Source organism: Anser brachyrhynchus, assembly GCF_964034855.1.
Source record: "Anser brachyrhynchus genome assembly, chromosome: 16".
Taxonomy (NCBI): domain Eukaryota; kingdom Metazoa; phylum Chordata; class Aves; order Anseriformes; family Anatidae; genus Anser; species Anser brachyrhynchus.
Genome location: NC_137734.1, coordinates 2,305,365 through 2,329,021, shown reverse-complemented (window position 1 = coordinate 2,329,021; position 23,657 = coordinate 2,305,365). Strand labels below are relative to the sequence as shown.

At 52.2% G+C, this 23,657-nt stretch overlaps 1 protein-coding gene across 2 annotated transcripts in view; it reads right to left on the bottom strand.

The window, feature by feature from the left end:
- The window catches only part of MYT1 (myelin transcription factor 1), a 67,929-nt gene that overhangs the window by 25,297 nt on the left and 18,975 nt on the right, over positions 1-23,657 (bottom strand). For both annotated transcript variants that reach the window (XM_080557997.1, XM_080557998.1), the window contains exons 2-11: positions 21,130-21,230; positions 14,233-14,287; positions 12,344-12,374; positions 9,313-9,375; positions 8,319-8,563; positions 6,612-7,487; positions 5,903-6,037; positions 4,395-4,485; positions 2,744-2,857; positions 1,059-1,273 (exon numbers count right to left, since the gene is read on the bottom strand). In XM_080557997.1, the coding sequence (XP_080414123.1) occupies positions 1,059-1,273; positions 2,744-2,857; positions 4,395-4,485; positions 5,903-6,037; positions 6,612-7,487; positions 8,319-8,563; positions 9,313-9,375; positions 12,344-12,374; positions 14,233-14,287; positions 21,130-21,230 (1,926 nt within the window). The remainder of the gene's footprint in view (positions 1-1,058; positions 1,274-2,743; positions 2,858-4,394; positions 4,486-5,902; positions 6,038-6,611; positions 7,488-8,318; positions 8,564-9,312; positions 9,376-12,343; positions 12,375-14,232; positions 14,288-21,129; positions 21,231-23,657) is intronic.

Here is a 23,657-nt window from a genome sequence, read left to right as displayed (position 1 = left end):
AAGAGAATCACTTGTGCTGGGAAACAAATTACTTTTCCATCAGCCCTAACCCAGGATGACAGTGGCAGTTGTGCTCTCTGGCCTCCATCCAATTTCATTGTCTGATCCTTTACAGATTTAGTACTGTAATAAAGGCAGCTTCCATTGTAGTGCAACAACCGGGATGCTTTCAAGTACGAGCACTTTTTAGAGAGCAGCTGCATCAGGATTAAACAGGATTGTGGAAGTGGGATTAGCCAGACAGAAAGCCCTCTTGAGGCTGCTGACTTCTGCAAACTGGTCTCCTAAATCTTTACTATTTTTTTTTTCAGGAAGATGTCTTCAGGAGCATATTTGGTGTCAAAGAGAGGGGGGACGTTAAACGTTGGTCCCCCGGCACAGGGCTGGGGTCAGGCTGGCTCCCTGCACAGCTCCTGAGAACCCATCCCAGAGGCTTTAATTTTGTTTTCACCCTTTCATTTTCACCCACGCTGTCATCGCAGTGTTGTAACCAGTGCAAGAGCCTCTGTGCGGAGCAGAGGTGGGTGGCTGCGACAGGGAGCGGAGGATGGGAGGGGGTGATCGATAGGAGCAGCGCTGGAGAGCCCAGCGCAGCCGAGAAGACAAATGGGTGGAGTGGGTCATACGTAAGATGGAAGAGAGGAGAACTATAATCCATTTAGCTAGATGAGAAAAGACAGATCAATAGATATGAACTGCAAAGCAGTGGGGACCAACTGAGGACAACTGTGTAACTTATCCCACCTGGAGCCATCGCTCAGATTAATGCTCCCACCGCTCCAGGCAATTCTTCCCAAACCCGAAGCCCGAGGGCCTCTCCCCCAGGCCGAGCTCTCACGGCAGCCACGGGCCCCGTGTCCCTTTCCCCACGGCGGGGATGTGCTGCAGGACCCAGCTCAGCCTCCCCACCCCGTCCCCGTTTCTCCTCCCACCCCACAAGGCTCAGCCCCGGGACGCTCCCCGCACCCCGAAGCGATGCTCCCCAGGGCCTCACGGCACGCGAGGTGCTGAGACAGGCAGAGAATGCAAAACCCAGCCCTTCCCTGCGCCCAACTTACATTTAAAGGCTTTAGGTGAGGTTTCGCTAGTCTGAATCTTTGGGGCAAGCATGCGTTTGCCAAAAACCTGAGCATCAAAACTTGCATAATCGAAGGTGACCTTGGAGTACTTCTCCAGCTCCTTGGCCAGGTTGGCCCGGGGGGTGGCTGGGACCATGTTGGGCCGGTAGCTTCCGTACTGAGGGATCTCCAGTTGCTTCACAAAGCACATAGGCCTGAGGACGAAACAACGAGCACCGGTGATTTCTCTTTTCCTCGGTGCGACCGAGGTGGCACCAGCGGCTGGGGTAGTGCGGGGGGACCGACGTGGTGGGGACATCCCCAGGGGCTGCAGGGGAAGAGCTGGCGGTGACAGCCCTTTTCTGTCCCTCAGCAAGTCTGCACCTGGTTTGGGTCCATTAAATTCATTTTTCTTTTTTTTTTCTTTCTTTTTTTTGTTTGTTTTTCATTTTTAATTTCTTTTTAAACCAAAAGCTGAGGAGTCATCCAAAATACCCCCGCAGGCTGCTCTGACATGGCAGCATGTTTCCAATAGCAGAGAGTAAACACCCAGGTGCCGCTCGCCCGTGGGAGCTGTGCCAAAGGACAGCACATGAAGGCATCAGGACCCCAATCCAGCTCTCAGCCCCTCTGCAGCCTGGCCGCAAAGGGGAGCTTGACGCAGAGCCGAGCCGAGCGCGCCTCTCCCCTGCCTGCAGAGTCCCTCCTAAAGCCCCGCTTCTGCCGGGCTGCCTATCATGAATCAATTTGTCTTGCATATAAATTGTATATAAATGGCCCATTGTTATTCTCCTTCCCGTGACCTCTTTCCACCAGTGAGTCCTCGGAGCGGGAGCTCCTTGGAGCATGGAGTGTCCTCGTGATGTGCCCAGAGCACGCTGCGCCCATCGCAGGCTCCGCTGCAAATAAATAAGTAATCGCCCCGAATGGCCTTCCTTTGCAAAGCACCGAGCTCTCAGCGCCGGTGCACCGGGGTGCTCAGCAGTCCTGGGGAGCAAATAAATAAATTAATCCGACTTCGATGCCTTGGTGGGAGCGCTGCTCAGCGCAGCATGGAAAGGGCTCGTGCTGCAGTTGCGATCCTCCTGCTCTCATTGTGAAATAACTAACCATATTACAATCCATCTGTAGCCTCATGAATCACGTCGGCTACGGAAGCCAGCATCTATCAGGGACATCCTTGCTGTGAGACAGCCCTTTCTCCCGGGAAGACAGAGATGGGTGAAATTACAAAATAAATGCGGGCGGTTTGGCAATGAGTGGCAGGTTCCTCTCCTCTGACCCGTGCGGGCTAAGGAAGAAAAGTGGGAGGACTTGTGTGAAACTGTGATCGAGTGATTTATATGTAGCCGAAATCTCCTCCTCCCCCTCCCTGGGCCCACCCTACTTATAATGCTAATATAATAGCCATAATTCTCTGGCAGTTTGCATTGCAGCACTATCGGCACAAATGCCTTCTGCTGCGCTGCTAAAACCCTTTGGCCTGTAGCCTCAGCATTAATTGATGCTACAGAAGCAATTCATTGTCCTCAATGCCCTCCCTGGGATCATCAATTAAATATCTCCCCACCTTGGCGAGACCTATGATCATAATAACAGGACTCAGCAGTATCAGGATACAGCTGGAGTGAGCCGGCTCCCGCTGTGGGCGCGGGTCCCCGGTGCTGGCTTCCCACACCACATACCTGAGTATCCGGTCAGAATTGGAGCTGGTCTTCGAAGGGTCACCAGACTGGGTTTGTTGCTTTTCATGTGATTTGGCTAATTTTTCAGCAGCAGCAATGGGGCACCCAGATAAACTGTGTGAGTTAAAAAGAAAAAAGGGAGAGGGAAGGAAACAGAGCATGAGGGATGCACACGGAAATCCTCTCTCATTTCAGAGACCCAGAGCTGCACTGAGCCCTTGAGAAAAATGTTTGCATTTAAGGTTTTTCTGGTTAGCATTATCCCAGTGTACTGCTAGTCTTGCCAAGCAGCAGAGCTGCCAGATCTCTCTGGGGCAAGCCCCGGAGCATCACCAGTGTCGGGGATGGAGGAGGGAGGCAGCTGCCCAGGGCTGAGCACAGCAGAGGCCAGGCTGGTTTCTTCGGGAAGTTTTAGCAGTTAAATGGCATTTTTGATTTGTGTTTATTTGTCTCTTTTGAGGCTGTTTGAAGGGAGCCTTCTGAGGGGTGCTGGCTGGGAAACATTTGCACTTCTGATGTGCACAGCTGCCAGCACACGGTGCCTGGGGTCGGTCGGGGGCTACGAGGGCTTTTGCTTGCGCTCACCCTTTGCATGAGCTTGGCTGTGCCTCTTCGGGACCAGCTTGGCTCTAGCAGCGATTGCTCAGGGAAGGTAGAAACGCCTTACAAGCAGTGTAAGGGGTTTACAGCCCCAAACCATCTCAGGTGCCCCCATCCCCGGAGAATCCACCACCAAGGGACCCCCGCCAGGCTCAGGGCTGGGGCTGGCAGAGCAAAGCACCCCGCTGGAAGCCCTCTCCATAACCCCCTGGGAGCAGCCCCTCACCTCAATCTCCCTGCGATCTCACTGCTTGCAGCAAACCATGTTTCTCAATTAACCCAGGAGATTTCCCTAATTTTCCTCTAGCAATTACAGCTGCAGGGAGGCATCACCAGGGTGGCTGCCCCCGTGGTCCCCAGCCATGTCTGGATGGGTGACAGTAAACTCTCACCTCGTGCCTACCAGCACGGTAATGCTCGCAGAGCCGGCACTCAGTGCTAATGAAGCGTGGGCACAGTGAATAAATCACAAACTGGTGAGCAGATCCCTGTAGCACCGGCTAGTCTGGCTTTTGGGATGGTTTCTAGCTTGAACAGCACCATCCCCTCTGCTTGCAGCCTTCCCATTTGTAAAAGTTCTGGGGTTTGACTGAAGCCAGAGCACGGGGTATAATTACTGATCCCAAAGCACCGGCCTGTCCCCTCCTGGCTACACCTGGGCTGAGGGCATAGAGCAGCAGGGCCTAAACTCCCAGCTCACATGTACTGTGGACTAATTTCAGCCCGAGTATTGTGTCAATTCCTAAAAATCCTGCAAAGTGCCACTCAAGCAAGCATCACCAGGCACCCTCTGCTCCCCTGGCTCCATGTGTCTCCTCCTTGAGCCCCCATCCCGGGACATCCACCTTTGAGCCTGGAAGCATTGCTCTGCCCTACTGCCCAGCCAGAAATCCCTGCCCCATCCGTGCTTTCCCGTATTATTCTTCGTCTTAGGATCACCCCTTCCTTGCCCATCCTGCTTGGAGCATCTGCCAGCACGAGGGCTGTAGCTCCAGGACAAAACCTGTGCCCCTGGGGCCGGCTGCAGGGCAGAAGAAGCGGAAGGCAGTACCTCCTGTGCGTGTTGCGGTTGCTGTTGACGTGACCCTGTCCTGTGCAGCCTGGCGTGGGGCATTTCAACACGTTCTCGTGCATCGCCAAGACTTCGGAGCGAGAAGGGGAAGGGGAGAAGGGAAGGGAGGCAAAAACAACTCGATAAAAATCAGAGAAAAAAAAAAAGACAAAATCATCAAGACTTGTACACTGGCTTCCTAGAAATCAAGGAATGTGAAATGCTGTAATTAGAATTTTTCTGCGTGGAGAAAAAAAAAAAAAAAAGATTTTCAAAGCAGAACCGCTCAGGTCAGAGCATCCCTGCGCACAGCCTGGGCTTTGTCCCTGTTTACTGATTGCAGTCCAGTTTCCCCAACCAGCCCCTCCTGCCTTCCATCATTTTGGAGCCAGGCCTCCCCATTTCAGGTAGTTTTAAGTGATTGAAGTTGTATCTCTGCTTTTATCCTGAGGACTAGTCTTTGTTTGATTTTTTTTTTTTTAAGTTTTAATCTTCAGGATTATTGCTTCCTGCAGTGCTGACCTTAAAAGTAAAGAAAATAATTTGATTTGCAAGCCTTTCTGAAGCACACAGCTTGTGTTATTTATTTATTAATATTTCTCCTTGCATTTGAACTTGTGCGGAGATAGCTGTACTTCCTCCTTGTTTCCTGCAAGTCTGTCTTTATAGCAGGTCTGCAACCTTTGAAATTACTGATAAAGAAGTGTGGTGGTTTTATTTTTTGGTCTATTATGCCATTATCGTAAACATACAACATTGATTTTTATGTATATGCACAAGGAAAACTATTTAGGATGCTGGTAGAGAGGTAGAAATAAACTCTATCTACGTATATGTGTATAAAAATCTGTTATGATGCTGATAAATATTTCCTGGAGAAGAGATGAATCTCAGTGTAGTGCTTCATGAATTTTACAGCGACGAGAGCATAGGAGGATACTCAGCTGCCTTATACATCCTGAGCACCTCCTCTCCTTTGCCGGATGGCAACCCCCTCATCACAGCTGGACATCAGGAGAGAACACTTTCTCTTCCTTCCAAATATGATCTCCCAAATAGAGAAAAATACAAGAAATTCGGTGTAAAGGTGGGAACTGCTCAACACGTCTCTGGAGGTGGGCAGTCATTTTCAAAGCACCTTTGATTTTCAGAGAAGGGACCTCGTCCTCCACAGGATGGTGCTAAAATCTTTAAGAAGGGTCTGACTTTCTTGTAATCTCCTTAGCATTTCCCATGAAGAGCAGTACCACCTTGGTGGACAGAAGCGTCCTGGAATGAGTTGGAAAAGCACCACACCACACCAGAGACACCGTCATACCTCAGCGGTTAACATCAGACTTCTGCTAGAGACTCAGTCACAAAATTCACACCATTTGGGACTCCTTGGAGTGCCCATTACCCTTGAGATGACTCTACCCATCAGACGTAAAAGTCCCTCTAGGAAATGCGGCTCTGGACTAATTTAAGCAACCCGTGCTATCCTGCTGGGCACCCGAGCATGTACTCACTCTCAGGGGGGATCCTGTCTTTGTGCGGACAACCAGAGAGGCTGCGATGGTGAGGGTAGAGTCCCGTGACGTGGCCAGTCCCATCGCAGCCGGGCGTCGGACATTTGATTTCTCTCTTCTCGGGTCTCGAGGGATCTAGGGGTTGTGGGAGGCAGGTTAGCGGATTTGGAGGGGAAGAGGTGTAAAGGTGTGGAACATTTCATTGCAAAATTGCCCCGGATGCCTCCCGCCACTCTTCCAGTTAATGAGGGAGAAACCTTTGCGTTTGGAGATTTTTTTATGAAAGTGGAGCTGTAGCACTGGAAACAAATTGGCAGCACAGAGCTGCTCTCTAGGCCGAGCAGGCGGCCCAGCAGCAGTGCTCGCAGTGCACACTGAACACCCCTTGCCTGGCCATGCCCAACGCCTGCCCTTGCTCCAAAACCCATCTGGCTTTGAAACCAGCCCTCCAGCCCAGGCTGAGATTTGCAAGGCCAACAGAGTTCTTTAACCCAGTAACTCCCCTGCTGAGACCCGGAGACCACCATCATTTTATGCATTCACTGCTTAACTCTAGGATGTCCCCATTTCTCTGGGCATGGATTTGTAGCTAAATTCCCACTGCGGGACATGAACCCACCCCAGCAGCCCACTTTTCCTGGAGCGGAGAAGCTCTGTCCCTGGGGGTGGGAAGGGAGGAGACCCACGGAGGCTAACCCCCATACCCCACCTTTGCCATAGTAGCTCTTTCGGATGCTGTCCAGTGGTTTGCTCTGTTTCTCGTCCACCTGGAAGTGCTTTACGTGCTCTCCCGGCAGCCGGCTGGGTTCCCTCACGATTTTCACCTGCTCGGCCTTCAGCGCGATGGCTTGCTCCAGCAGCCCCAGGTTCCCCCTCGTCATCATGTCGTACATCTCCGACTCGTCGGTCACGGCTGACTTCTGGGAGCGGGCGTCATCGTCCTTGTCGTCGTCCGAGCGGACCTCCACGATGACCGAGTATTCGGGCTTCGGGCTGAACTGCCCTTCACAGTGGCTTTTCTGGGCGTCCTGAGAAGTGTGAGGAGCTTCTTCACAGATCACTTCGGGAGCCATCTCTTCCTCCTCCTCCTCCTCCTCTTCCTCCTCCTCCTCCTCTTCCTCTTCTTCCTCCTCCTCCTCCTCCTCATCTTCATCCTCCTCCTCCTCATCCTCCTCCTCCTCCTCTCCTTCAGCCTGCATGGCCTTGGGCAGTTTGCAGGCCTCCTCGCAGCTGGCGTCGTCCCGGTGCTCTGGACCCAACTCGCTGCTGCTGCGTTCGCTGGTGACCTCGATGACTTCCTCCGCGTCCTCCGTCTGGATGATGATCTCCTTGTCGCACTCCTCCACCATCTCCTCTCCTGCGTCCTCGTGGACCAGGTGCACAACGTTGGACGGCGGCTTGGAGACCTGCAGCTCTGCTTCGGGCAGCTGCCCTTCGATGGCGAGGGTTTCCTCCGCTATTTGGCCTAGGTTTAGGAGAGAGTTGGCGATTATTTCTTGATAGCTGCTATAGTTGGCCTTGCTGGGCCCAGATGTGCTTGTTGCTGGTTTTTGTCCGTAATGGGTTGATTTTGCTGGGCTTCTCTCTGAGAAGGCGGGGGGGGGGGGGAGGGGATTGGGAAAAGGAAAAGGGGAAAGAAAAAAGGGAAAGGAAGAGGAAAAAAGAGAGGGAAAAAAAAGAAGAAAAAGAAGATGGAAAAAAAAGGGGGGGAAGGAGAAAAAAGAAGGAAAAATAGGAGAGGAAAAAAGGAGAGGAAGAAAAAAGGAGAGAAAAAAAGGGAGGAAAAAAGGAAAATAAAGTAATGATATAAGCTTGTAAACATCTCTTTGTCTTCCTTAAGCTTAATTGAAACCAGAGCCTTGCTGTTATACCCCTGGAGCAGCCTAATTTATTGCACTCGGGGACGGCAGATAGAAAGGGGATTTCCTCACGAAAGCTTTCGCGGTGCTCAGATGCACACTGCTCCCTGGCCCCCTACCATCAGCAGCCAGCTGGCCCCGTGCTCCCCCTGCTCCCAAAACCAGGGGCTCTGCACCAGGCGGTGCCAGGACCCTGGACAGACACCCAGCCCATCCGCCTGTCACCTTGGAAAGAGGATGGATGGCCAGATCCCGCACCAGGGAGGCGATGGAGGAGCCCGGGCTGCCACCCTCGCCACCACGCACAGCTCCTTTGTGCTTCCCAGGGGTCTTTCCCCAGGGAGCATCCCTGATGGAGCAGCTCTCACTTTGAAGACTCCAGAGACAGTCTGCTTGTAACCCATCACTGCTTAACCAGAGCTCTGCTGCCCTGCTTCCACCAAACACAATAATTGCGGAACGCGCGATTCAGAGGAGCTATAACTCCTGGTTATTAACACTCACTGCCCTTTATTCATCTCCACAACGCAGCTCGGCAATCAATAATGACAAAGCACCTTCTGCTGGCTCGGGGCTGCGGGTCTCCTCCTGCTCCACCGCCTCCGCCTCGTCCTCCTCCAGCGTCCCCTCCGACTCATCGGAGCCAGACTCCTTCGCCTCGGCCTCCTCGCTGCCGTCGCTGTCGACGTTGTAGCCTTCGTCCAAGGCCAGCTTGAGCGGGTGGGATTTTCGCTTCGACACCAGGTGTTCGGCCTCCGCATCCTGAAGTTTCCTCTTCTTTGCTAGAGGGCAGCTCTGTAGGCTGTGGGTGGGAGCAAGGAGGCATTGCCCGGTGAGAAGGCATGTCTACGGCATCTCACCCAGGCAGGCAAAGGCAATTGGGATAAATACACAAATACTAAAAAATAACACATATAGTACCCCAGCTTTTTAGCATTTTTTGATTTTTTTTTGGACAGATCTGCTCTCAGATCTTGACTTTGTGCATCTCCTGATATTGGCTTTATGCAGAAGTCAGCACAAGCTTGCCCAACTCATGCTACCAGTCTGCCCATGGACAGTTGGTGTCCAGGGAGCAGCAGGACCAATGGTTCCCAGCACCACTGCTGGTGCTGGCCACCAGTGCCACCATGAAACCAGGCAGGGGACACAGAACCAGCCTGTGGAGCTCATCCACCAACCGCTGTAACTAAATTTATCTGAAAACCACTGGTTACTGCTGGCATGGCTCCCAAGGCAGCCAGCGGGCTCTCGTTCCTCTCCATGTCCATAAAGGCACGGAGCAGACCACAATCTGTTCCTGCTGACAGCTCCCACTGACACCAGGCACCCGAGCCAGGCACTGCTGTCTTGGTTTGGGGTCGGTGTGAAGGCAGCTGTCAGCCTGGTGAAAGACCCCACGGACCGATGGAGAGAGAGCAAGAGATGGATTTGGGGTGTTTGGCTCCTGCTCTGAACCATCCTCCAAGGAACCAGCTTCTCCAGGGAACATCTGTCTCTGGGTTTCCTGCTTGCGTGTTTCCATCCCCATTACCTCCGGCCCAGCCTTACCTTCTGTGCCTCGCATACTTCCCACGGATGTGTCCTGAGCCGTTACAGCCTGGGGTAGGACAGCTGGAGAAGGAAACAAGCAACCATCAAGAACAGCAATAGGGCCCGGAGAATTCTTTTTTAATTAGAAGAGTATAAACTATGGTCAGTTAAACAGGTTCGGTGCACAAAGAACAAAATAACCGCAAAATGGAAGATAATTTCCCTCAAATGCTTCAGCTTGTCCCTTTGAATTCCAAGTGAGGAGGGCAGGAGAGCAGCTTTGCAGTTTGCTAAAAATTAATGAAATGACTCACCCCATTTAATTAGATGAACGGTTCATTATAGTTTTATGAGTATGTTTAATTAAAGATTTGCATGTGTAAGAGCAAGCTTTTAAAAACCAGACAACTACTACACTCTGCCTCCCCCCATCCCCACTCTTCAGCTTTCTTTTTCGCTGGTGCTGGAGGAAAACATGGGTTTCCACTTACGTGATGGCGTATTGGGGAACTGGGGCTCCTGGCACCAAGAAATGGGAGCCCTGATGAAAAGAGCAGGCAGGGAACGGGGTGAGGATGTCCAGCTTTTAGCCAGAGCACAGTGGGTGAAAGTCACCTGGAGGCGAATCCTCCAGAGCACCTCGGAGGCTTGCTTTTGGGGGAACGGAAGGCATTTAGGTGACAAAAATCCCAAATCCCTGCACTTGTTCCTGCTGCCCTGCAGAAGAGGACTCATTAAAGACTTCCCAGGAGCTCTGGGCAGCGCTCACAGATGCTGCTGCCCTTGCCAGGGGCTGCAGCCACACCGTCTGCGTGCTGCATCCCTCAGCACGGGGCCGCACGCTTCCCCTGCAGGGGTAATTAATCCCAGCTCCGAGAGCAAGAAGGGCTCCAGATAAAAAGCATTAAAGCAAACATTTTCTGGCAAAACCAGATTACGGCATTGATTATAGGATGCCCAAGTGACTCGCCTGACGTCTGAGGGATTCTGGAGTCGTGTAGGATTAATAACCTCATTTAGCACCGTATCACCCTCGGCCCGGGAAGTTGGAAGCGCTAATGAAATCTCCTGATGACAGTGCAAAGGGAGAAGGCATTGCCAGCCCAGAGGGGATCCGGCCAGCCTTTTAGTCTTGGAGTAAAAACACGGGATGATATTAAATAGCAGCAAGTGCCAAGTCAGGCTTTAGGGATGCAGAGTTTCTGCTCTCAGCAGAGAGCCCAGCCCCTGCAAAAAGCTCGGGAGAAGGTGAATGGGAGCACACCGGTGGGCTCTTAATGGCTTAGCTCCCCACAACACCATGCACAAGCTGGACTGCTGCATTCAAATAAAAGAATTAAACCCCAAAACAGGACAGGAATGGGTTGCTGAATTGTCAGGGCAGTAGGAATGCTTCCTTTGGGTAGGAACCCTTTCTGGAGGATTTGGAAACAGCCCCACCACCCCTGGGGTCCTGCCACCAACACACCCATCCCTAGCAAAGCGCTCAGGACCATCTATAAAAGCATCTCATCCCGCTAACGTGCATGATCAGGGGCTGTCCCCTTCGCTGCTCCCTCTGCTGCTGATCTTCAAGTCTACTTAATTTTAATTGTCCTCAGTCACGACTGAGGCTGCTCTGTGCCGAGCAGCCCCAGACACACGTTAAGTGAGCGCAGGCAGAAGACAGAGCGGTGTTTATGGTGCCAGTGACTCGCCTGAAAAAGGCTTCATTCAGCAAGAAACAAAAGCAGCTCTGATGAAGATGTTACAGGCTTTTATAAGCTTTCCTGAATCAATTAAAGCTCGTTGCCCCCACCTCATTTTTAATGTGGTGAAATGAAGCCTGCAGTAAATAATAAAAGAGAACAAGCCAAGCGGCTCAGCATCGGGGTTTCCCAAAGCAGGTGGCGATTTGGGATGTCTCCGGTGCGTGGATTTAAACCCTTACAAAGCCCCCAAAGCAGAGGTGATGCTCACCACGCTCCGGGCCAGGCTTTGCCATCCCCACACCTCTGTCCCCGCTCTCCTCCAGGGGGTTTCACGCATTTTGGCTGGGGTCCCAGAAGCAGAAAGGGCCTCTGGGGCCTGCGAAAGCCGCGCTCCTTCCCTGCCACAGCCACTGCCGGACCTGCTCCCCTCTCCCCGAAGCCTTCATCTGCTTGACAAAAGGGCCGCTTATTGTCATGCAGACGTTGCCCTGCTTCCAATTAGTCGATTAATCGTCCAGTTAATCAGGCAATTAGGTGACAGCTGCAGAGATGGCTTTGTGGAGCGCTCCGTCCTGCCCCTTATATATGTCACCTGCTCCAATTACCACCTCCACTCAAGTGTTCAGCAATAAAAGTTGGAGAAGTGGCGTGCCTGCCGCTCGCTCCTCCATCTCTCCAGAGCCATCGGGGAGCGGAGGAGCAGAAATGCGCTGAGATTGGGTTGGTTAAGGTCCAATTACTCTTTGACACGCACGGCTTTCTATCGGAGAGGCAGCCCCTGCTATTAGTGCCTGTCCAGGTTAAAGACTCCTACCTCTTGCATAAGCCCTCGCGCAAGGTTTAAAGGCAGCTTAGAGGTGGGGGAGGCTGTTATTTATAATGAGAAGCTCTGTAGGGCTGCAAAGGCTCGCTCCGGCTCTTTGGGCGGCTGCTGCTCGCATGCCAGCGCTGCTAAATGAGTGACAACGAGACCTCGGTGGCTTGACAGGGGACGCAGGGCTAGAGGAGGAGCATCTGGCACGAGGAGTGATGTGACATGGCTTTGTTTGGGGGCAAGGGGAGGATGTGACCTACGCGGAAAAGAAATCCTGCTCAGTTGCAAGATCATCAAAGACAACAACCTCCATAAAATAGGGGCATCAGGCGTTGCTGGGGTTTACACTGGGCAGGACAGAGGGTGGACAGAGGTTCTTTGGTCCAATATAAGCCAACCAGCAAGATCTCCACCCTGTAAGTCCCACACATTTGCTCCCTGGTCCCCAGATGGGCCAGCAGCAGCGAGGTTTCACCCAAGCCAGCCCCAGCCTGGGGTCTCCATCCCTCCCACCACCACCGAGGAAGAGGAGCAGGGTCCTTACCTCACCTCCTGGCCGATGAGCTCCGTGGGCACTGGCCGAAGGGGCAGGAGGCAGCAATGGAAACAAAGACACGGTCAAAAACACATTAAGGGGCTGAGCCCCCACGGGGCACCTCCCCTCCCTGGGCGATGCTCTCCTACAGCTACTCCATTCCTACTGCCCCCGGAGGCATCCCACTTGGGAAAGAAAGGACAACCCACTTTGTCAATGTTTGCTGCGTGCCATCATACACCTGCCTTGGAAATCCTCACGTGTGTTCTTAGCCTTAAGCCCGTAAATGCATGTTCGCAGCATCAGGGAGTACCTCCATCTCAAAATGACAACTTTAGAGTCAGCAGAGCTATACTGATTTATATGCATAGGATTCAAACACTTATAAGTAAGGACTGAGCTTTCTTATGCCTTCCTCTCTGTGTTTGCCTTTAAAACATGTCCCCTAATTACTTATTGCACAGTTCGCTACTGGTTTGCCGCAATGGCCATGTTTACCTCTGTAACATCAACAGGCACATTTTTTTCTCCTTCCTTTGTCCCACTGGACTACGTAAGAGCCCTGCCTATGCTCAGACACTTGGCTTTTAGGGTGAACAATAGTTTGTGGGGGGACGGGGATTATTCCCCACTCGTGATTAAGAGGGCATCCCACTGCTTACAGTAACAACACACACCAACATCGCATCATTGCTGAAAACCTCCCATTCAGCAAGGAATCCAAATAATCGGAAGGGAAAAAAAAAATACAACACAAGCTAAATTCGTCCAAGCTAAAAACCATAACACATTTGCTCAATTTGTTTGAGCTAATTGGGTTTCCTGGGATCCAGCTCCCCGTGGGATGACTCACAAGCTTCAACAAACTGGAGGCAGTGGCAAATCCCACGGTGTATTCGATAAATTACCTTTTCACATCTAGAAACCCAGATTCAAGTGTGGCGAAGGCAGGGTGAGAGAAAATAAATAGAATCGTGCCACTCTCATTAGCAACCTGAGTGAGCACTTTTACGGACGTGCAGCAAGATAATAAAACCCACATAATCCAGCTTGATTCAGCACAATTGGCAGCATCTGGTTTTTCCTTTGGTTTTAAAAACGATGCTGAAAAATGCAAGGAGGAAGGCAGGCCAGCACAAAGTGAGGTGGGCCAGCACAACCACATGCGGGAATCTGCAACCCCTATAGCCCTTGCTATTCATGTCAGCAAGCCCCATCCATCCATCGCTGCCAGCCACCTTCGCAATTAATCAAATCTATGTCCACAAGAAGGAATAAATACTGCGAGGATGCCCTGCACCCATCACACGAGGTGATGCACCGTGCTCTGCACCAGACTGCCTCTCCTCCTCCCGGAGAGAAAGCACGTGAAGAGCGAACTGAGCGATTTATTAAAGGTGAAAAATAAATATCAATCAAGCTTTGCATTAACAAGTCACTTGTCCTCGTGTCCCTGCCGGGAGACAGCCCTGTTTGCTTCTGCAGCATGCACCACTTCTGCCAGGCGCTCTCAGATGTACAACTTCAAAGCCACTAGCAGAGTGTGCATGATGAAAGCCCCGGGAGCTGATCTGAAGCTACAGCGATTGCGATCCCCATCAAGCAAAGCATGCAAAGGGCTTTTTCTTTTTTTTTTTCTTTTTTTTTTTTTTTTCCTTGGGCATCAAGGATGAGGGAAGCAGGGAGGGAGGGTTAAATATTACGAGGCACTGTAAAGATTTGTAGTTGGGAGTTTTCCAGGCTCGTGGACAAATCTCAGTGGGGCTGGAGGGGAGGCGGTGAGTGTAATTTAAAGAGCCACCAGCCTGGACCCGACAAATCAAAGCCCTTTTGGAACAAGCGAAGTGCAGGGAGCTCGGGTACCACCTCCGCGCGCAGCAGGATGATCAGCTGCTCACCTCTGATAGACTTCGATCGCGTGCGTGCTCTCTTATCGTCATTTTCTAAACTCATCTGGGATGGAAAGAGAAGGTGTTGGTTAAAAGACAACGTGAAAACTATCATTAAAGGCAATTCTCACACATGGCTGTTGCTCTGGGTAAACACCTGAGACAGACAATTCTTGCATTGCTTTTGTCATTCAACCCGAAGTTATTCATTTGAAAGGCAGAAGGCACAATCTTCTTTTAGATTCCCAGATTTAGCAACCTTGTGTTAATTTCCCCATCCCAGGCCATAGCACGGACTCCCTGCTGGGGGTGCCACGGAGGGCCAAACACGCAGGTGGAACCGCGCTGATGGAGGCAGACAGCGTCCCTTGCTAAGGCCAGACCAAATTTCCCTGTATTTACACCAAACCAGGTGATTCAGAACTACTGGGAGCAACTCAGGGAGCAGCCAGCACATTTCAGCCTTCGGAAATCTCTGAATATTCGGTCAAGCTGATCTTGTGCCCGGGAAGGGCAACTTCTCATGTAGTGCTCTAAAGAGCAACCTCTCCGCTGTGCTCAGATTTGACACAGAGGGTGCATCTAAATAACCTCTGCAACATGGACATCAAACGGGAGGGTCTGCGGGGAATATGGGCATGAATAAGTAACGCCATGGACTTCAAAGCACTCGCTATTAATTAAACATCACAGCGTGCCACAAGGTAGCGGAGGGCTGAATGCAGCAGCGCGTGGCTGCAGCGCAGTCTCCGTGCCCGCGCCGTGGCGTAGGTGGGAGCTTTGAGATCAGCCCTGGCTGAAGTGGCAGCAAAAGCAGGGGATGCCCAGGTGAGGGGAGAAGGATAACAGAAGTGGTACTGCACTGAACTTGTCAGGGAAGCTGCTGAAGGGGCCCGAGAGCCGATTTCTTCTCCTGCCCTTGTCGTGCCCTAAGGCGATTGTAGCTGCTCTGATGTGGACAGCCCAAATCTCTTCTTGCAGCCCCACAGCAGGGATGAAAATCCCAATGTCACAGAATCTGAGTCACCGGGTGCGTTCGGCAGCAAATACCAATGGGGTATGGAGGATCAGGGAGTGAACAGGGAGGTGAATGGGATCGGAGTAGACTGGGAAGATGATTTAGGTTTTATTGTAGAGCATCACGCTCCAGGACATTTCCTCCTGGGAAAGAGAGAAAAGGGGGAAAAAGGATTTCTGAGTGCAATTTGATGCAATAAAAACAAATTCTCTTTGGCGTGTACTCTTTGGAGCATCCTCTACAGGTCCCATATGGATGAGACCAGCTCCTGTGCCACCCCCAAATGAGGAGACAAAAGAAAACGCTGTGGTACCCCAAGGGAGGTGGGATGGGACAGGACACACATGGGAGCTGCTCCGCTTCTGGTGGGGACAATGCACACACAGTGGGTGCCTCCAGACCCCCACGTGCACCTCAAAACTCTTTCTGGATGGATCCTTGGCAGGCAGGGAGCAGGGATGGAGGTCCCAGCCGATGGGGCACCGCAGCTGGAAACCCTTCAAAGCAAGGGCTGAAGTTTCCCCAGCACATCTCTCCCTCCCACTGCCTCCCTCCGGCAGCAAAGCACTAACACACCTTCATTTCTGTGATTTGCTGGATAGGGAGACTCAAGAAAAGGTAAAAAAAAATATATCAAAACCTGGAGCAATTTATGCACCCTGTCAGCATTCAGCTCGTGGCACCGCGGTGTTGTGCTCCACGTTTATTACAATCTTCCCAATAACACAGCAGACAATTACTATAATTCCTATTTTTAAAGCCCCGGTTCCCTGCGGACCAATGGCTTACGTTTAAAGTGTGGAGAGGAGCAGGTGTCAAAGGGACTTCATTACATTTATGAGCCTTTCAAAGCCGGCGTGCGCTGAGCGAGCGAGCTAACGTCGCGCGCCGACAAAGCGCCTGATACGTTTGATTGCTGGGAGCCTGCGTTCTACCAAAATGAATTTCAGAGAGGGCTTTTTTTTCTTTTTTTTTTCCTTTGACAGTTTTCCCAGGGAACTGGCACGCTTTCGGCTGGTGCCTTGGCAATACGGGTTTCCTGTGGATAAATTATTCAAAGCGAGAGCAGGGTGGGCTGCGGGCAGTGCCTGTGACGTGCTGGCTCCGGCCAGCGGAGCTGATGGACGTGGCTCTGGTTTCACAGCCTGCCTTCAAAACAGCCCAGAGGGAGGGCTGGGACTGAGGGAAACACAGAGCTAAAGTTCGGTTTTCTTAAACCTGCCCTTGGATGACAGGCTGGAGCTGTTTGCTTATAAATGGGAGAGATCCCACCGCATGCAACATTTGCCTTCAAAAAATTAGGTATCACTCCTGAGCTAACACCAGGCTCCTCTCTACGCTGTGACACCTCAATGGAGCAATTCCTCCCGTTGCCTTCAACACCTTTTCAGGGCAGAATTGTCTCCCCTGGGCAACGAGAGCACAGGGTCCATGGTGACAGCGTGGGAAAAGGGGCAGGAGGGTCCTGAGCTGGGCACCAGCCTCACCCAGGCTGGAAAAGCCAGGTAGGCTGCCTGGCCTGCACTACTGCATGACATGGCCTGCTTAAAAATATATATATATATATATATATTAAAATAAAAAATTTTATAAAAAATTATAAATATATATATATTGTTTTTTTCCCCTGCAGAGAAGGTCCCATTACACCAGAGAGATGGCGTGGGCTCCCCAGCCAGACTCTGTTTTCTACCATCGGTCACCTTTTCTCAGCTTAAATCAACAGCAGCAAAATCTGATTTCCTCTTCACTGTACAAACTTCCTCCCCAAATCCAGCTCATGACAAAGACCCTGCATACACAAGCACACAGTTGGTAAGGAAACCTGAAAATAAATTATTGCCACCGGGTGCTGGCCCCGGTGCACGCTAGTGCAGCTAGAACAAGGCAGAGTTTGTGCAGCCCCTCCTCGCCTCGTGGCTGGATGCTCTCTCGCACACCGAGAGGATTTCCCAAGCCAACAGCACGGAACCAGGCAGACACCGGACCCTGCACCGGGTCAGGATGCTCGCATCAGGATTCAGCTTTGTGGTCTGTCACTGCCAGGTGGGGTGACCTGGAGAGCATCCCTTCCTCTCTGGGGCTTCTTTTCCCTCCTGCCCTTTTCTCTCTCTGAAGGTGCTTTGATGCAGAAACAATTTCTTACCGTGTTTGCCCTGCACTAAGGAAATTCCCGACATAATACAAACAGTACCGATGGTGTCCTGATGCTGCACACCTAAATCAATGAGGTTCAGAGAGAGAAGCTTGAAAGACAGTTTAACCTGAGCACCAGGTGAATTTTAAAAGCCTCCTCGTGCAGTAGCTGTCTTGCTCTGCTGCCAAAACTACAGCGATGGAATGGATCTGAAGTTTAAGTTCGCAGAGTACCTACACGGTTGATATTTTCATCCCCTTTCTTATCTTAATACACATTTATTTTCTGAAGGCAGACCGAGGCGTTAACATAAAACCACTGGAGCCTCCCGCGCCCAGACACCCAGGTGCGCCGGGGCTTCGACAGCTCTATGCAAATCCCCCATTAAGGGCCATGCTGAAATTCCCCACGGTCAGCAGTAATACTTTATATGTATTCAAGAGCAGCGCGGAGCTCAGAGAAAATAAACACGCTGAAAAAGCCTTCAGCTGGCCAAAGAGAGGTGAGGATTCAGCAGGAATATTTATTTTGCTCTGGAAGCAGCAGAACTTCCATCAGCGCCTATTTGCGGATGTTGCAAAAAACGTTTTGCACGAAGCTGCATCCGAGGGACACGCGGACAGCTTCTGCTCAATTAAAAAACAAAACCGAGGCTTGCTCAGCAGGTAGGGGAGGAGGAGGAAAATGCCAGAAGAAATGATGTTTTACAGAACGGTTGAACGGTGGTTTTGTTCTTGGCTTTTTCCTCTCGGGCCATGCAGGGTGGGAGGACAGCCCAGTTCTCACTGCCCCGTTTCGGGGCTGGGTTCAAAGCCGGGATGAGTTAAGGGAAGGGAGAAGGATGGCATGTGGGAAACTCCACCAACAACAACCTTATCCCAGCAGTCAGACTCCTTCAGGCTCTCACCAGGGACAATTAACATTCTGATTAATTTACACTGTGGTCCCCCAGCTCCCTCTGGACCTAGGGGCTGCCTCACCAGCCCTAGCTAGCCCCAGGGTCCAGCTGGATGCCGGTGTGGAGGGCTATGGAGCCAACCCAAGCCAGGCAGCAAAAATGGGGTTGAATGGCCTGGCCTGATTTTTTAAAGTTTTATTTCTTACCCCACAAGGTAGCCCCGCCTTGGCTGCTGCAGGCTGCGTGCGGGTGGCAGACCTGGCTCTGGATCTCCACATCCCCCTCTGCCAAGTGCCAGGGCACCACCGCTCACTGCGGGAAATGCGGAGGGCTCCGTCACACTGCACCTTCTCTAGCTATTAGTTGTTAAAGAATAAATAAAGAGGGGATGGAGGAAGAAGTACTCTTTGCTCAAGACTCTCGCTCTTCTTTTAAAAAGGGCTGAAAGTGGCTGAAAGCCTCCGCGCCAGCCCCGTAGCTCCCAGGCACTATTTTATAACCACACTCTGGGGCTGTTTGTTTTTCCCCGCTCCTCCTTTAGGGTCTCTCCTGCTGCTCGATTTAAATCCTTCTGACGTTCCACCTATGGAGAGCCCCGTCCTCAGCTGTACAAGCTACCGGCTGCCTTTTGCTCTCTCGCTGCTGCCGAGAAAGGACACCCTGTGCCCCGAGTCGGGGGAGGATTTCGCCTTGACATCTTTAATTGCAAAACCACAGCTTGTACCTCCGCCCTCTCCCCCAAATTAAAACCTGTAGCTTTGTCACAACCAGCCTCCTTCAGCTGCGCTGTCAGTTTTCATTTGCAACAAGGGGTCCTATCCCCACCCCCCCCCCCCAAAAAAAAAAAAACAACAACAACGCAGAAAATTAAACATTTACAGAGCACTAATGCTCTGTAGCAGAGGCATCCTCCGCACGAGTGAAGCGGACCAGAAAAGATGCTCTGAGCATCACGTCTGGCACAGCCACAGTTGCACCGTGTGCCTCTGCAGCACCAGCATTCAAGGCTGGGGTGATTTCACGTGCAGCAGTTTAAGTTGACATCTACTTTCCCCTTGACTGTTTGGAAGTGCTACAACGTGCAATCCAAACGCCATTTCACGCGCACAGAGACCTAAGTGGCTCGGTATGTGCAAACAGCTCTCATGCCAAAAGAGGAGGGGTGAGGGAGGAAAAAAAATTGCAGCTCCTCAATCCCATTGTTTTCAAGCTCGGTAATAAGCTGCCATTTTCATAAGATTATCCTCAAGTGGCACGAGCTGAGGCAGTTGCTGAAGCGAGACTATGAGAGCACATCTCCAAAGAGGGGCTCTGGTGGCCCCGTCACCACCAGCCCTACCTGTCCTAGCAGCTGCCAGCCTTCGCTGGGCCACGGACCTCTCCAAGGCACAGGGGAATGGAGATTTGGGAGAAAAAGGCTCATTTCTCTGCCAGCTGCTGGGGCCAGGACAAGCACAGGCAGGAGCGTCCGGGCAGACGGATGCAGCTGGATGCATGCAGGGAGCACCTCTCCCTGCTGCTCCTCAGAGATCTCATTTCAGACCTGTCAAGGGAAATTTTATCCTGCACCCAGACTCCTTTAGGGACAAAAATAAATAAGTAAGCATGCCCCACACCCCATCGTCCTTTCAAGCTGCGCATCCTGTAGGTTACAAGCCGTAACTACCATGGAAAGCTACATATAAACGTAGTCCATGTTTATTTGGTGCTCTCAGCACAACCTGGCTTTGCAGGACCACCCCAAATCCTGCTCCCACTTTGGATGCTCCCTCCTAGCTCCTCCTGGCCCCAGACCAGGTTCCCTGTGTTAAAGCACAGCTGGGCAGAGGGGAGGGTGGAGAGAAATGGTTAATACTAGCAACGTGCTTGGCAGAGGCAGAGCACTAGATGAGCACCAGGTACTAGGCACGTTACCTTTTGTAATCATCGCTTTATTAACATACAACAATCTTATTAAATCTAATCTAAGTGCTTATTTGGCAGGTTCAATAGAAAAGCCTTAATTGAGCCGCTTTTAAATATAGCAACAACTGCTTACGCTGCTTTCTAAGAAGGTGTGAGCTTTCCTGGCGACACCTGCACGCAGCTGACAGCTTGTTAGCCAAGAAGGATGCTTCTAAGGGTGGATATTTGCTGATTTGGACTTTTCCTGGGGCCCCATTTATTTGGGGACCGAGGATGTATGCCTAACATCAGTCACCCAAGGAGGGCTCCCTCCACTGCCCTGGGGGTCCGTCCGTCTGTCCCAGCCCGTGCCTCGTTACCAAGAGTCCAAAACCAGGCGGGAAGCATCATCACTTGTGTAACGAGCAGCCCCGTTCTGTGCTTAATTAAAGCTTCCTCATCTGCTGGCAGAGGCTCTGACGGCGCGGGCTGGACCCCTTTCAGCAGCCCCAGCTGCAGCAGTAAATGGGCAGCTCTGTGGATGGGCAGGATGAATGCCTCGCTTGTCCCCTCCGCGCGCGCCACGGCTTCACCTGGCCCGCGAGGGGCTTCTTCCGACCAGCCGGCCCCTCACAGAAAGGGCCTCTTTTAACAGGCCTGGGACCGAGCTAAATATCCTGAGCTGTCCTTGAAGGATGGGACCAGAGAGGAAGGGAAGGATTGAAATATCTGGCCCCGAAGCCAAATCTTGCCAGCTGGAAGCCTCTCTGCCTGCACGCACCGTGCAGGAGGCTCGGTTTTAACAAGGAGACAGAGCCGCCCAGTTCCTGCCCGCGGTTTGGGTGCCGGAAAGGCTCCGTCCCCCTGGCCCAGCTGGTCCCCGAGGGCTGTGGCACCGTGGGGCCCTGTCCTGCTGTCGCCGCACCGAGGAAGAGGATGCTCGTGGAGGAGGAAGGGCTCTCCGCTCACCTTGATGCGTGTGCCGTGCAGGCTGGCGGCTCCCTCGCAGCTGCTGATCTTCTCTCCGCAGGTCCACCTCTGGTTCAGCAGCTCGCCCCGAAACTCATTTTCTAGGGAGGGGAAGAGGAACACGGGGTCAGGAGACAAAGCCAGCCCGGCACTCCTTTGGCAGCATCAGCCAGAGGTGAAAATGACATTTTTATTTCCTGCTTTATTTAAATGGGCACTTAAACCCTGCCTGCAGTCTCCATGCCCTGAGCAGGACCCCTTGGTGGCACTCCAGGGCCACGAGACCTGACCATGAAGACTTTGCATTTGGGGTAAAAGATGGTTCAGAGACTCAACAGGCTCCCATGCAGCAGCCAAGCTGCAGGAGCACCCATGGGTGCCCTCAGGCTGCTGCAGGCTCTGCACAATGCTGCTCAGCTTGGTCCTTCAATGGAAAACCCAACAGCAGCAGTGACTGCAGCCCCCAGGTTGCCCATGGGGGCCACCAGCAGCAGCCCAGGAGCCTTGCGGTGCCTGTGGCAGCTGACAAAGCCTCACCACGTGCTCTACCCTCACACCTTCTTTTCTTCCCTTTCCAGAGATAAAGTTAGTTTTTTATTCTTTCCTAGAAATTTTCCACATCCAAGGCAGCGGATGGGACCCGCCGCTGGGCATCGCTGGGAGCCGAGCAGGTCCCTGTTCCTGGTGCAATTTTCCATGACAAATCCAGGCACCACCAGCTTTTGGGAGTGGGTCACTGCAGCAATTTGCAGAGAAGATGCAAAATGAGGATACCCGAGGTACAGCTGGAGAGCAGGGGAAAGCCCTGGGAAGCACGCACTATACAAGCTGACGCTTGGCACTCTCCCTTCCTCTTACACAACTTCAAACACATCCAAGGGGCAGGCGCCAGCCCTGCTGCAGCAGCGAGGAGCTGTGTTGGGGGTCTTCCCCTCCTGTTTGTGGTAATGAGATGAAAAATGCTCGCCCCCAGACTCCAGCTCCCCACGGTCACAGCTCACCTTGGCAAGCCAGGGTTGCTTTGGGTGCCGCCGCCACCAGCCTTCCCCTTCAATCCTTAATTGCGGCTCCCCGTGGCATTGAGCAGTGAATAATTTACTGCCTGTTCTCCAAGCCTCCCACCATTCATCTTCCAGCAGCAAGGCGAGCGGAAGGAGTGCATCCCCCAGCAGGAGGGAGCTGAGGATGCGCATCCATCGCGGGTGCTAACAGCCTGCAGAAGAGCCCAGGGCAGCTCCGGGCTCCCTGAGCACTGCCACAACAGGCTCCCATGCTTCCTCGATGTGCCTGTTATTTGGGTGATCTCTAAGCGAAAGCAGGCAGAAGGCTAACAGGCACTGAAGGAAACCTGAGACGGGCTTTCAGAAACGGATAAGGATCACGGATAACTTGCTGAGCATGCAGGACACCAGCTGAGCGACTTCAGAGCTGCTCTGCCACCAAGCAGCTTTTAGGAGAACGCACAACAAATACCAAGGGAAATACCTACCCCTAGCCTGTGTCTGTTCTTTATCCACAAGATATTAAGAAACAACCACATCCCACAGTGCTCTTGCAAGGATGAGCATGTTGAAAGGCTGGGATAATTCGATCCCGCGGTGACACACTGCCCAAGGTAGCGCCCGGCACCGACGACTGTGAAAGTCACCTTCATGCATTTGTTATAAAATTGTTCTGAGGCCAGCAGAGATGTTTAGGGGGCTTTTCTAGGTTTCACGGGTAAAACATGTGTGTTGGAGACTCTGCTCAAAATCCTGCCTGAAACACTGTGTCCAGCCTGGATCCGCAGGAAAGGTACAGGGCTTGGACACAAAATCCAAGAGCTGCCAAATATTATTTTCCTTCAGAGAAGCTCCAAGGAAGGGAAGCGGGGAGGCACAGATGGCCAGGCAGATGATAAAAAATGAAACATAATGTGGGAAAGAAACTAAAAAAGGGACAGAGGAAAGGAGAACGGGGGTGAGGACATCAAGTAATAATAATAAAAGATGTTTCTATAGCACTTACATGGGACATTATGGCCTGACTACTTATCTGAAGGGAAACATTTCCCTAAGTAGAAGGCTAAGAACGAGCCCTGGAGCTGTCAGGGTAAACGTAGACCAAGGTGCCAGCTACGTTTCGCATCACTTCCCGTGCCTTTGGTCCCGAGGTGCAGAGAAGGGGACGGGGCCAGGCTCTCCCCGCCAGCTCAGCACCCTCCAGCCGCTGCTCCCAGCCCTCCGCCCAGCCCGGAGCTGCCGTGGCCATCTGAGCCGTCAACACCCGAATCAGATTTCCTCTGCTCCATGCTGCTTAAATGCATCTCTCCGGTCTCCAGAGGGGATCAGCTTGCACGTGCTGGCTGTGCCCTTTCCCCTCGCCTCCGGACCCGGATTCAGCAGAAACGCAGCACGCTTATGGGAAGGACACTCCTGTTAACCAGGACCGCCCAAGCAGAGATGCGGGATATTGCCTTAAATGACAGATTTTGTGCACGGGAAGCGGATCCCTGAGGGAACCAGCCATTCTGAGCTCCCCTCCCGGCG